The 14127-nt window shown below is 38.3% G+C and overlaps 1 protein-coding gene across 2 annotated transcripts in view; it reads left to right on the forward strand.

Annotated features, from left to right (window-relative positions):
• AKT3 (v-akt murine thymoma viral oncogene homolog 3) overlaps nucleotides 1–14127 on the forward strand; it is a 402599-nt gene that overhangs the window by 243004 nt on the left and 145468 nt on the right. For both annotated transcript variants that reach the window (XM_006871278.1, XM_006871279.1), the window contains one exon: nucleotides 11098–11209. In XM_006871278.1, the coding sequence (XP_006871340.1) occupies nucleotides 11098–11209 (112 nt within the window). The remainder of the gene's footprint in view (nucleotides 1–11097; nucleotides 11210–14127) is intronic.

Below are 14127 nucleotides of genomic sequence, written 5' to 3' on the forward strand. Positions count from 1 at the left end.
TGAAGAGGACTTAAAAAATTTACTAATGAAGATCAAAGAGCACAGCCTTCGTATGGATTACATCTCAACGTCAAGAAAACAAAAATCCTCATCACTGGACCAATAAACAACATTCTTATCAATGGAGAAAAGGCGTGCCATCAGGGTTGTATCCTTTCACCATACTTACTCAGTCTGTGTGTTGAGCAAAGAGTTAGAGAAACTGAACTATATTGAGAAGAGTGCAGCATAAGAATTAGAGGACAGCTAATTCAAAACCTGCAATATACAAATAATAACGCTTACTGTAAGCAGATGATTTGGAGCCCTTACTAATGAAGATCAAAGTCTATAGCCTTCAGTATGAGTTACACTTCAGTATAAAGAGATATCCTCACAGCTGGATCAATAAACTTTATCCTGATAAATGGAGGAAATAATGAAGGTCAAGGATTTCATTTTACTTATATGAACAATCAATGCTAATAGAAGCAGAAATCAAGAAATCCAAGAACATATTGCATTAGGCGAATCTATCTTCAGAACTTCTCTGTGGAGTGTTAACAAGTAAAGCAGTCACATTTCGGACTAAAAAGTATATAACCCAAGCAATGATGTTTTCAGTTGATGAATATACTTGAAATAGCTGGACAATGAGTAAGGAAGACTGAAGGATTGATGTATTTAGAGGTTTGGTGAAAAATATTGAATATCCATGGACTGCCATAAGAACAAACAAATCTTGGAAGAAGTACTTCCAGAATGTGCCTTAGAAACGAGGATGGCAAGACTTCATCTCATGTACTTTAATCATGCTATCTATGAGGAGGGACTAGGCCCTGGAGAAGGACACTATGCTTGGTAATGCAGAAGACCAACAAAAAAAGAGGAAGACCCTCAAGGATGTGGATTAATGTGGCACCTGCAACAATGGGCTCAAACATAAGAATGATTGTGAGGATGGTGCAGTTCTGGGTGGTGTTTTGTTGTACATAGGTTGCTATGGATAGAAACCAACTTGACAAGTACATGGTGGGTAAAACTGCCACCTTTTTGATGAGTACTTAACCACTGTGCTCCTTGTATAGTATTTTGAAAAATATTTTAAGAGTTTTAAAGACTTCAGAAGTTTTAAAAAGGAAAGAATTGTGTTGGGAAGAGAATTGGATTTGATCTGTTTCTTAAAAGCAAATCATAGGAAAATATGTGGTTTTATCTACAAGGCATGAATCTAGGAAAATTGAAAGATATCTGACATGAAATGGAGCACATAAAAATCAATACCCAAGGCGTTAGTGAACTGAAATGGACTGGTATTGGCCATTTTGAATCAGACAATCATATGACATACTATGCTGGAAACATCAAATTGAAGAGGAATGGTGTCAAATTAATTTCAAAATCTACCTTGAATTTCAGTGCTGCCTGTGATAGGATTCTATCCATATCCTTACAAGGAGCTCTGGTAGCATAGTGGTTACGAATCGGGCTGCTAACGTCACAGTCAGCAGTTCAAAACTACCAGCTGTTCCATAGGAGAAAGATGAGGCTTTCTGCTCCTGTAAAGATTTACAGTCTCGGAAACCCAGTACAGGGTCGCTATGAGTTGGAACCGACTCCACGACACATAACAACAACAACAACAACAAGACCAGTTAACACCACTAGTCAACTTTATACACCAACCACTAAAGCCAGTGAAGGTGGAATTGAAGAATTCTACCAACTTCTTCAATCTGAAATCGATCAAACATGTAATCATGATGTATTGATAATCAGTGGTGATAGGAATGTGAAAATTGGAAGCAAAGAGGAAGGATCAGTAGTTGGAAAATATGGCCTTGGTGATAGAAACTATGCTGGAGATCACATGATAAATTTTGTAACACCGGCAACTTAATCATTGCAAATACATTATTTAAACAACATAAAAGGTGACGATACATGTGGACCTCACCCTATGGAATACATAAGAATCAAATTGACTACATATGTGTGAAGAGATGTTGGAGAAACTCGATATCATCAGCCAAAACAAGGCCAGGAGCTGACTGTGTAACAGACCATCAATTACTTGTATGCAAGTTCAGGCTGAAACTGAAGAAAATGAAAATAAGTCTGCAAAAGTCAAAATAAGATCATGAGCACATCCTACTTTAATTTAGAGAGCACTTCAAGAATAGATCTGATAAATTATTCCAAAGACCAGAGGTATTGTGGGATGATATAAAAAACATGATACACAAAGGGAGTAAAAGGTCTTTATTAAGACAGGAAAGAAAGCACAAAAACAGAGGTTAGGAGAGAGTCTGAAACTTGCTTTTGAGTGTAGAAAAGCTAAAGTGATGAAGAAATGAAGTGAAAGCTGAACAGAATATTTCAAGAAAACAAAGTCAAATACTCTAATGAAATGTAGAAGACTTGGAGTTACAAAACCGAAAGAGCATGTTTAGCATTTGTCAAGTTGAAAGAAGTGAAGAAAAAATTCATTATTGAAGGACTCCATGCGCAAAATATTGAATGATGCAGAAAGCATCAAAGGAAGATGGAAGGAATACAGAGTTAACTGTACCCAAAAGAATTGATCAGTTCAGCCATTTCATGAAGCAGTATATGAGTAAGAACTGATGGTGCCAAAGGAAGAAACCCAAGCTGCACGGAAGGCATTGGCAAAAAGCAGGGCCACAGAAACTGATGGATACAAGTTGAAATATTTCCACATTTCCATAATTGGAGGCACTGACTCTTCTATGCCAAGAAATTTGGACTTGGAAGACAGCTACCTAGCCAGCTGATTGAAAGAGAGCCATATTTTTGCCCTTTCCAAAGAATGGTAACCAAAACAGAATGTGGAAATGACCTAACAATATCATTAATATCACATACTGAAGATAATTAAAAAACAATTGCAACATTATATCAACAGGGAATTGCCAAAAATCCAAACCAGATTTAAAAGAGGACTTGGAACTAGGGATATCATTGCTGATGTCAGATGGAATTTGGCTGAAAGCAGAGAATACCAGAAAGGTACTTACTTGTGCTTCATGGACCATCGAAAGGCATTAGATTGTCTGGAGGACATTGTGGAGAGTGGATATTCCAGAACACTCAGATGTCCTCATGAGCAACCAGTGCATCAACCAACAGGCAGTCATTAAAAAAAAAAAGGGGGTACTGAATGGTTTAAAATCAGAAAAAAGTGTACATCAGTGTTGTATCCTTTTATCATACTTGTTCAATTTGTATGGTGAGCAAGTAATCTGAGAAGCTGGATTAATATGAAGAAGAGTATGGCATCAGGATTGAAGGAAGATTTATTAACAACTTGCAATATGCTGATGATACAACCTTACTTGCTGGAAACAAAAAGGAGTTAAAATACTTACGGAGATCAAAGACTTTCACTTTCAGTATTGATTTCACAATGCAAAGAAAATAAAAATTCTCACAACTAGACCAATTAATAATACCTTGATAAATGCAAAAAGGTCGAAATTGTCAATGACTTCAATTTACTTGGATCCACAGTCAACACCCATGGAAGCAGCAGTGAAGAAATCAAACGACATATTGTATTAGTCAAATCTGTTGAGCAAGACCTCTTTAAAATGCTCAAGAGCAAAGATACCAATTCAAGGACTAATGTGCGCCTGGCTGAAGCCATGGTATTTTCAGTAGCCTCGTATGCATTGAGTGTTGGAATGAGCAAGATTGTAGAAATTGATGCATTTGAATTAATGGTGTAGGAGAAAAATATTGAAAATACCATGGACTGCCAGAAGAAAAAAAACTACTTTGAAAGATGTGTGCAGTAAGATTGCTACTTAAAATGAGGATGGCAAGACTTTGTTTTTAATATTTTGGACATGTCAGGAGGAACCAGTCTTGGGAGAAAGACATCATATCTCAAAAATTGGAGGGTCACTGAAATGGATTGATCCAGTGGCAACAACAGTGTCCTCAAATGTAGTGATTGTAAGGACGGCACAGTACCGAGCCATGTTTTATTCTGTTTTACAGCAGATTGTTATTAGTTGGAACTGACTTGGCGATAACTAACAGACAACATTTCATATTATAAGCTTTAATATTTAAAGGAACAATATAAATGTATATATTGTACTTAATATTTTTAGATTTCCTTATTTCAGAGAAAGAAGCATTGGTTTATGTTGGGGACCAGCCCTGACAAACTTATTAGGGGGCTCACGGAGGGAGATGTGGAGTTGGCAAAGAAATCACATGGAGTCGATGGTTTGTGCTGAATTCTGATTGAAGCCTTTTTTTTACTTTTTTTCAGCTCCTTATATACTGTTAAAATCTCATAGTGTACAATGATCTCATACACAATTTTTTGAAGCATCACGCAAATGATCTTGTTAAAATGCCTTAATCTTTCTGACATCCTAAAATGTCAAGTTAACCTTTAAGAGTTCTTATTCCTTATGCCTATCTCTACTGACACCTGTTTATTCTTAACTTTATTTTCTATTAATTCATTAATCACAACATTACCTAAACATTATTTTCTGTCGTAACTGACAACACAGTTGTTTCTCATGATTGATTAAACAAGAAAACAAGAACATAAAAAAGCACTTAAAGTTTTGTAGTTAAGAATAAACGGAACAACTTCCTTATACTAACAACTTCTCTATTTCAGAACATCTAGTTAAATTTCTACCTATGATCTATTACTGTTCCCTCAGCCTTTGATTGTGTCTAAGCTACTTTCCAGGGGTCTTAATATCCCTGACCGAAACTACACAGAATGTAGAACAGAATGTTGATTGTAATCTTAAACTTGAATTGGCAAAACTTTAGCTGGTGTGGTTTCTCCTAGTGATGAAACTTACTGTTAATGTAAAAAGCATTCTTTAGGACTACACATGATTGAATATGGTGTGAAGGTGTCTAAATGTAATTTTTAACCTTTAATATGATCTTTGAAGAATTCTACTAAAAACTTCTATAATAAAATCAAGAAAAATAAAAAATAAGATATTCATAAAAGGAAAAAACAGAAACTGCAAGGCCCTTGCATTAGGTTCCCCTTGGGGCTTTGCCAACCAAGGAGACACTCATTGCCACTTTGCTAAAACAATGAGCTTTTCATGCGCAGGGTCTCTCGCCGTTCTGTTCCTTGATAGCATGGCCTCCGCCAGATTTACATAATTTAACTATGGAATGATTGCTTTTATCATCTGATTATACGATGTGTTTCTACCTTATTTTCATTATTTCTCACAATTCTGACTACCACTATGCTCCCTCCTTACTCCTTTTCCAGTATACATTTCTTACTTGAATACCATAATCATGCCATTGTTTTGCCTCCTCTACTTCTCCTCACTTTTAAAATAAAATGTTCTATTGTGAATTATGTGATAGTTTACATGGGAGAACATTAGCTTTACATTCATCCTATCGTATATTGTTACATTGCCGTGGTTACAGTCCCCTCCATGCATCATCAACCAACTAAATGGTACATCCCGCAGGCCTGCCCCCTGATTGTCAGCATACAGTCCCTCTCCCTCTCTGGGTCTAGAGTTCCCAGCCACTCCATCTCTCCATGTCATTGTCTCTGCCCCCATCTCTGGTGTCACTGTTTCTCTGGGTAGGGTCCCACACTCTGCTCTTCTCCCTTGATGATCTCAGGGGTCTCCACTCCTGGACTTCAAAAAGTCAACCACTCCCCTCCTTTTGCTACAAACGTCTACCTTTACATTTCCAACCCTCACAGTAAGGCCTGATAACATTTGTTCACTATTGTACCACATTAATGCTATTCCCATCTCCTTTCATCAGTCCCGCCCAGACAGATTGGATACTACTACTCAATAGAGATTCTGCTTTCCTCCACACCCTCTGGATCTGGCTCCCTCTTGAAAACTTGTAAGCCAGTCACTTCTTGCCTTTGTAGCCCCATGGGTGTTGACTGTGGATCCAAGTAAATTGGGTAGCCAATGTCCAAGTTGCCCATCCTTGTCTACCCTGTGTATTGATGGGGTGGGAATGATCCTCGCTGTAAAGATTTGTTCCTACTTTTGATCTATTTCATCCACAGGGTAGGTCCAGTTCATCAAATTGTATCAGATTACTCTTTTTCTCCTCCTCTTTCTTCTTCTAGTTGTGTTCTGATCATCCAGCCATTGAAGCCAGGTCAAGTGGGGATTATCTGCAAGTGTGGGTATTCTTGTGCATATGCCCTCTCTTATCAGCTGGATGCTTCATTCTCTCTTGTAGTCCTCTGTGACTATGTCACTGACTCTGGACCCAGGAGTCCCCAGGTCTTACCAAACTGCTGGCCAACCAGGTCTCCACCTGAGTTCACAGGAGTCTATTGAAATGTGGTTGGACTTAGCTCGCAGCTTCATTCCTGTTTTCCCCTCACTTCCCTTTATTGGTGAATAATGTGGTCACCAGTCAGAGAATGTATCTGCTTGTGTATTCCCCTTGAGTTTTAGTCTTGGAATGGGGTTTGCCCTGAGGGGACCCGGCCACTTGCCTTCATGTCTCCTGGGCGGGCAACTTGCTTGTTCTTGTAGTAGTCAGTTGAACTGTTGTTATTGTTTTGTATTTTTCCTGATAGTCTTTCTTTCAAGAAGTATCTTCTGTTCTTCTAGCTACTCCAGGCTGGTCTGTTTATCATTTCCAGTGGAAATTTCCCATCTCAGAAGATTCTGGGTGCTATTCAGGATTCCACCTATGGTCTTATGTAATGCAGAGGCTCCACAGGAAGCCTTCACTCGGCATGTTGTAGCCCCATTTTAGGTATTCCAATCAGTTATAGGTAGAAGTTGGACTTACAAACTTTCTATGTTGATATTTCTGTCTATTCCTTTCTCTCCCTCTCAATTGTCTATTTTATAATGGTATGTAAGGGAAACCATCTCCCCACTTTTTTTTTTGCTTTGTGAAATTTGCTTGGTTAAATTACAGTTTTGGGTAAATCAGTGCTATTTGTATTCCCCACCTGTCCCCATGCAGCTAAATGTACAAAAATGCATGACTAAGTTCCCTAGTGTGCTGTCAGTGTTGTATCTAATCCTGCCAGCTATACCAATTGTTATCACACATCTTCAGGAAGGCTGAGATTTTTGCTCTGAAGTCAAATTGCATGGTAGGTAAATCCTATAGTATCCCCACCCTGTTCTTGTCCTTGGTGCTCATGATCTTTCTTCAGTTGTCAGTTCAGAGGCCAATTGCTCCACATAGCCTTTATTTGTCTCATCTCAATTCATCTGGGACTCAGTCAGTGAATACTAGACCTTCCTCTTTCTTATGTCCAAGAATCTGTTGGAACCAGGGGTTTGAAATAATTCATTGTGGCTCTATGCCCTGCTAAGGATTTGCGTTTCCACCTATGGTATACTGAATTGGAATCTACATTTTCACAGATTCCCAAGTGATTCTTATGTGTACTAAAGATTCGCCTGAGAATACTATCAAAATGTAAGTTCTGATTCAGTGTTTCTAGATTGGAAATGGACATTATCAGTATGGGTTAAAACCAGAATGAACTGTTTTGAAGCCCTGGTTGGAATGACTCTCAAACTGTAGGGTAATTTCTATCTTTAATTGAGCAGAAAATGCATACAAGCTTATGGAGTACGGTCTTGGGAGGTGTTGGTGCAGAGCTACCATATCTCCAGGAACTACATTTATCCTTCCAGCAGCAATGCACCATCCAGGAAGTCCCATTGAGCCACTGTCTGCCAAGGGTTTCTACTGGTCTCACCACTTGGCCATGATAGGTTACATGCTGCTTACTAAGGCTTTGCCCGTCAGACCCCTTTTGGTCAGGTAGTCCCCCACTCTCAGCAATAAGAAACCTGAGGTCCAGTTGTGTTCTGCCAAAGTGTTCCATACTTGGTACCTGATAATACTTTAAATTCTGGATTTTTGAATTCAAGTTTATCTGTTAATGTTTTTCTGCAGTCGTAGCATAGTTTTCTAGCCACTTTGCTCTTCTGTTCTACTGGAGGATGAGTCCAGTTCTTCTCTGATAGAAATCCTCAATGCATTGTCTTCCAGCCTTGTTCTCACCTGATTACTTTGCTCCCGATCTCATAGAAAAAAAAAAAAAAAACTACACATCAGCAATGAGAAAATAATTTATAGCATCTACTAGCTACATCTATAACCCTAACTGTATTTGGACCATTTAATTGTTTTCTTTACTCTCATATATCTAAACTGTTTGTTCTCCTGACTAGAGTCACTTTCTTTTCTTGTCCAGTAAATCCCATCCCTTCTTGCCTGTAAGAGGATATTGCTTTAGAAAATTTTGCACTTTTTCTGAATCATCAAAACTATCTTCTTTGTTGGATTATTGCTATCAGGATTTATACATTTGGAAATAATAATATATTAAGTGCTTACTATGTTAATCTAAGTGCTAAGAATATATTCCTACTCCCATCAAGTCAGTTCTGACTCATAGTGACCCTATATAGGGTTTCTGAGACTATAAATATATGACATCAAACAACCTCATCTTTTGTCCAGTGGAGCAGGTGATGGGTTTGAACCAACAGTGCCACCAAGTCTCCTTGAGTATATATTGTTGTTGCTGTTGTTAAGTGCTGTTGAATTGACTCTGACTCATAAGGATCCTATTGGATAGGATTTTCAAGGATAGGCTTGTGGGTTTGAACCACCAAACTTGCTGTTCTTCTCAAATGCTAGAAGATAGTAATATGCTATGGAAAATCAAAGGTAGAGCAGAAGTAGGCATTCTGAGTTCTGGATTAGATGTGCAGATTGTGTTATTAAATAGGATGGTCAAGGTAGGCTTCCATGTAAAGGTTAGATTTAAGTTAAAACTTGAAGGATGTGAAAGAGTTAGCCAAGCTAATACATGAGGGGAGAGAGTGCCAGCTATAGGGACTACCTAGACAAAAGACCCTATATGCAGAGAAAAAGTAGGGAACCTGGGTGGCTGGCATGGTGGACTTGAAAGAGAGTACTAGGGGAGGAGGTCAGAAACTTTAGAGGGACAGGTGGGAGGGACTATGTATGACTTGTAGAACAATGAAAGAATTTTATTTTCTTGTTTAGTTGTTAAGTGCCATCAAATTAGTTCTGACTCATGCTGACCCTATATATGATTTCCAGGGAGTGGCTGGTGAGCTTGAACCGCTGAACTTCTGGTTCAAACGACCTCGCAGTCCAGCGCATTAACCCACAGCGCCACACCAGGACTCCATCTTCTATTCTGAATGAATTGGAAACTGTACAGATTTTTTTTTTTTTTTTTTTGCAGATACTTAAGGTTTCTTACTGGGAAATGTTAGAAGGTTATGGCAGTTGTCAGTTGAGAGATAGTGAGGACTTCATCCAAAGTAGTGATTGTTGTTGTTCACTTCCATAGAGACCCTGTATAGGGTTTCTGAGGTTCAGCTGACCTTGGGGTTCAAACTGACCTTGGGGTCCAGTAGTGGAAGTGATAGGAAATGATCAAATTCTGGATATGTTTTGGAAGTAATGCCAACAGAATTTCCAGAAAGAGTGATATGAGAGAAGAGAGAACCATGGATGATTCTAAAAATTTTCACTTGAGCAACTGAATGAGAGAATGGATTTACCATCATCTCAGATGGGGAAAGCTATAGGTAGAGATTTAGGCAGAGATGGGGAGTGGATGGAAGAAAGCAAGAGTTTACTTTCTGACATGTTGAGTTGTTAGAACACCATTTCTTGATAACTTTATCTAGCCTTTCAACAGTCCCCGAGTAAAGTGATTCTGGTTTTATGACAGCAGGGGAGATTTAGGCATTTGGCAATTAGAGTCTGAAATAAAATGTATCAGTGGAAAACCAGGTAATGTCAAATTGTACAGATACGAACATGGAAGATCAGTCTATTTTTTTCAATCTGGGTGAAGGAAAAATTAGGGAAGCCAGGAGAAAGAATTAGTTTTTAGGTGGAATGATACTGTTTGGTTTTGAGTGTGGTACCAATATTTTAACTAGGTAGAAATTGCCACTATATTGTGTCTTAAAAGAGATATTAAAGATAAAAAGAAATTTAGATTTTGATTTGTATGCTGAAAGAATGATGACTAAAAATATCATTTTAACAATGTGTGGGTGGTATGAAAAGAGAATGCTAAAGAGAGACCTTTAGGTGAACAGAATCTTTCAGTATAAAGAACTAATCCAATGTGAATAATGACTGGTATTCAAAAGACATGGAAATGGTAGCTGATAGTAGCTAATGTTAGAAAGAGGACAAAATAAGTAAGAACTGAGATAAGACTTGTTTTTGCCAACTCATGGTAAATTAGTTTCTTTCAGTACAAGAGTGTCAGTAGACACCTCTGCCCTTCTTTGTCTTGTTGTCCAATACTACCTAGCCTTTAAAAAACGTGTATGTCCACCTAATAATAATAGCCAGCATTTATTGAAATCTCAATTGTTTCACATATGAGCTAACTACTACATGAATTTATTAAAGGCAGTTTTTAGCCTGAAAGACTTATAATCTAGGTAGGGGAAAGTATACCTTTTTAAAATAGTATATAATAACATGCCAATCTATGTTATTTAAAATGAGCACTTCAGTAACAAGTAATAAGACTATAGAGGAAGAAGTGTTCATTTTAAGACTGTTATTAGTACTGTCAGATCAGTTCAGACTTATAGGGACCTGTGTAGGGTTTTCAAGGAGCAGAATTTGAACCACCAACCTTGCTGTTCAAACCAACCTTGTGGTCCAGGTTGCTATCCTGCAGTGATAGAATTTGACTTGAACCTTAAAAGATAGATATTGTTTTGACTGTTGGTGATTGCATATGGCTAAGGAGAGAAGAAACAGAAGCCATTCCAGATTGTGAGACCTGCTGTAGCAAAGGTAAAAATACAAGAAAGAGCCAGATGTGTTAGGGGAAAATGAAGCAGTCTGGTTTGGTTGATTAGTAGATCATGTGATTGGAATGGGCCAAGGGAATTAAAAAGAACACCGAGATTTTTGCAAAACCTTGAATAGAGAGCCATAGAAAGTTGTGAGGCGGCCGTGGGTTTTAGTTATAATCGAAATCTATAGTTTCAGCTATTCTTGATTTAAATATATGCATATATTTAAAGAGACCTTTTATTTTATTTCTAGAATGCCAGTTAATGAAAACAGAACGACCAAAGCCAAACACATTTATTATCAGATGTCTCCAGTGGACCACAGTGATAGAGAGAACATTTCATGTAGATACTCCAGAAGAGAGGTAAGAAGCTTGTTTTTCCATTCTTTTGAAAAAGCAGCAGTCATTCTAAGATGTATATGTACCTGACTTTGGCATTTGTGGATAAATATAAATATATTTGTTAACTTGATATCATTTCTTAAATATTGGGTGATTCAGGAAGCATTAAAAGAAGATGAAAGAAATACATAGAGTGACGGTACCAAAAAGATTTGGTCAGTGTTTAGTCATTTCAAGACCTGATGGTACTGAAGGAAGAAGTCCAAGCTGTACTGGAGGAATTGGCTAAATACAAGGCTTCAGGAATTGATAGAATACCAGTTGAAATATTTCACTGAACTGATACATCACTGGAGACTGTTACTTGTCTATACCAAGAAGTTTGGAAGACTACAGACTGGAAGTGAAACATATCTGTGCCCATTTCAAAGAAAAGTGACCCAACAGAATACACAAATTATCAAACAATATCATTAATATCACATGCAAGTAAAATTTTTACTAAAGATAATTTTTAAAAAACAACTGGTTGTAGCACTCACTACCTTGACAGGGAGCTGCCAGAAATTCAAGCCAGATTTGGAAGAGGGATATCCATTGCTCATGTCATGAGGATATTGGTTGGATACAGAGAATACCAGAAAACTGTATGTTGTTGCATGTGGTTGAGTCTGTTTTTGACTTACAGTGACCCTGAAAGTGTCATTTTCCCCCCATGGAGCAACTGGTGGATTTGAACTGCTTACCTTGCAGTTAGCAGTCCACTATACAACCAGAGCCCCTAGAAAGATGTTTACCTGTGTTTTATTGTCTATGCAAGGGCATATAATTGTGTGGATCAGAATGAAGTTTGGATAACATTGTAAGAATAGGAATTCCAGGATACATAATTGTGCTCTTTACAGAATTTGTACACAGACCAAGAGGCGCCTGGTTTAAAATCAGGGAAAGGGTGCCTCAAGGTTGTATCCTTTTACCCTACTTATTCAGTCATCCAAGAAACTGGATTATCTGAAGAAAGTGGCATCCTGCTATATGCAGATGACACAACCTCGCTTGGTGAAAGGGAAGACTTGAAGCATTTGCTTATGAAGCTCAAAGACTACAGTCTTCAGTATGGATTACAACTCAATGTAAAGGAAACAAAATTCTTGTAACTGGACTAATAAAGAATTTCATGATAAACAAAAAAGAGATTAAAGTTGTCAAGACCTTCATTTTCTTGGAGCCCCATTCAATGCTCATGGAAGCAATAGTTAAGAGATCAAGCAACAGATTATGTTGGACAAATCTACAAAAGATGTTAGTTTGAGGACTAAGGTGTACCTGACCCAAGCCATGGCATTTTCATATGCCCCAGGTGCATGTGAATTCTGGACAGTGTTGGCAAGGAATATTACATATACCACGGACTGCCAGAATAACGAACAAATCTGTTCTTACAAGTACAGCTGGATTGTTCCTTAGAAGAGAGAATGGGGAGACTTTGTCTCATGTAATTTGGACATGTTATCAGGAGGAGTCTGTTCCTGAAGAAGGATGTCATGCTTGGTAGAGGGTCAGTGAAAAAGAGGAAGACCCTCAAGGAGATGGATTGACACAGTGACTGCAACAATGGACTCAAAGATAGCAACAATTGTGAGGATGGTACAGTACCAGGCAGGCAGTGTTTTGTTCTGTTGTAGAACCAACTTAGTGGGATTTAACAACAACATAGCTCTGTAATTGTTCTGTTTCAGGTATAATTGATGAGTAATGGTGGCTTGTGCAATATCAATTAGAACCACTAGAAATCCTGTGAAATATACCTATCTTAAGAGAATACAATCCTGGTGTGGCTCTGTGGGTTAATGTGCAAGACTGCAAAGCTGAACTGCAAGGTCAGCAGTTCAAGTTCACCAGCCACTCCTGGGAAACCCTGTGCAGGGTCGCTATGGGTAAGAACCGACTCGACGACACTTAAAAACAGCAACAAGAGAATACAGGATACCTAAAAATGAAAATAGAAATTAAAAAGATACTTTGGTAATCCAGTTGCTCTTTTTTATAAATTGTATAATTTTATAAGTAATGTTCATATGTGAAATTCTCAAGCAAACATTTTTGAGTAGCATACCATCTTAAATTAATTGGAATGATATTGTGAAGGATTCTGAGTTTGGGTCTAAGCTCATTGGGAAAAAATGGTCATGATTGACCAGCTTGGTCTATCATCAATGTTGAAGAGAGAAGTGATACATTAATAACCTTCTCAGCAACCTCATCAGGACCACATTTGCTGTCAATTCCAGCCCTACCCTGTTTTCTTTCTTTTCACCGTCTTATATGGTGCCTCTGATACTGAATGAATTCCAAGGACCACAATCACATAATCATGGTCCTGTATGTTGTTGTTTTTCTTAGGTGCCATTGAGTCGGTACCGACCATAGTGACCTTATGCACAGCAGAACGAAACACTGTCCGATCCTGGGCCAACCTCACTACTGTTGCAATGCTTGAGTCCATCGATGCTGCCACTTGGCCAGTCCATCTCGTTGGGAGTCTTCCTCTTTTTCTCTGACCCTCCACCTTACCAAACATAATCTCCTTCTCCAGAAACTGGTCCCTCCTGACAATATGTCCAAAGTATGAGAGATGAAGGCCATCTTGGCCTCTAAGGAGCACTCTGGCTGCACTTCTTCCAATATGGATCTATTGGTTCTTTTGGCAGCCCATGGCATTTTCAATATTCTCCTCCAACACCATAACTCAAATGCATCAATTCTTCTATGGTCTTCCAGCTTTCACATGCATATGAGGTTATTGAAAATACCATGACTTGGGTCAGATGCACCTTAAACCTCAAGCTGACATCTTTCCTCTTCAACACTTTAAAAAAGTCTTGTGCAACCGTTTTGCCTAATGCAATATGTCGTTTGATTTCTTGACTGCTGCTTCT

The sequence above is a fragment of the Chrysochloris asiatica genome, unplaced genomic scaffold (genome assembly GCF_000296735.1).
Source record: "Chrysochloris asiatica unplaced genomic scaffold, ChrAsi1.0 scaffold00165, whole genome shotgun sequence".
Taxonomy (NCBI): Eukaryota; Metazoa; Chordata; class Mammalia; order Afrosoricida; family Chrysochloridae; genus Chrysochloris; species Chrysochloris asiatica.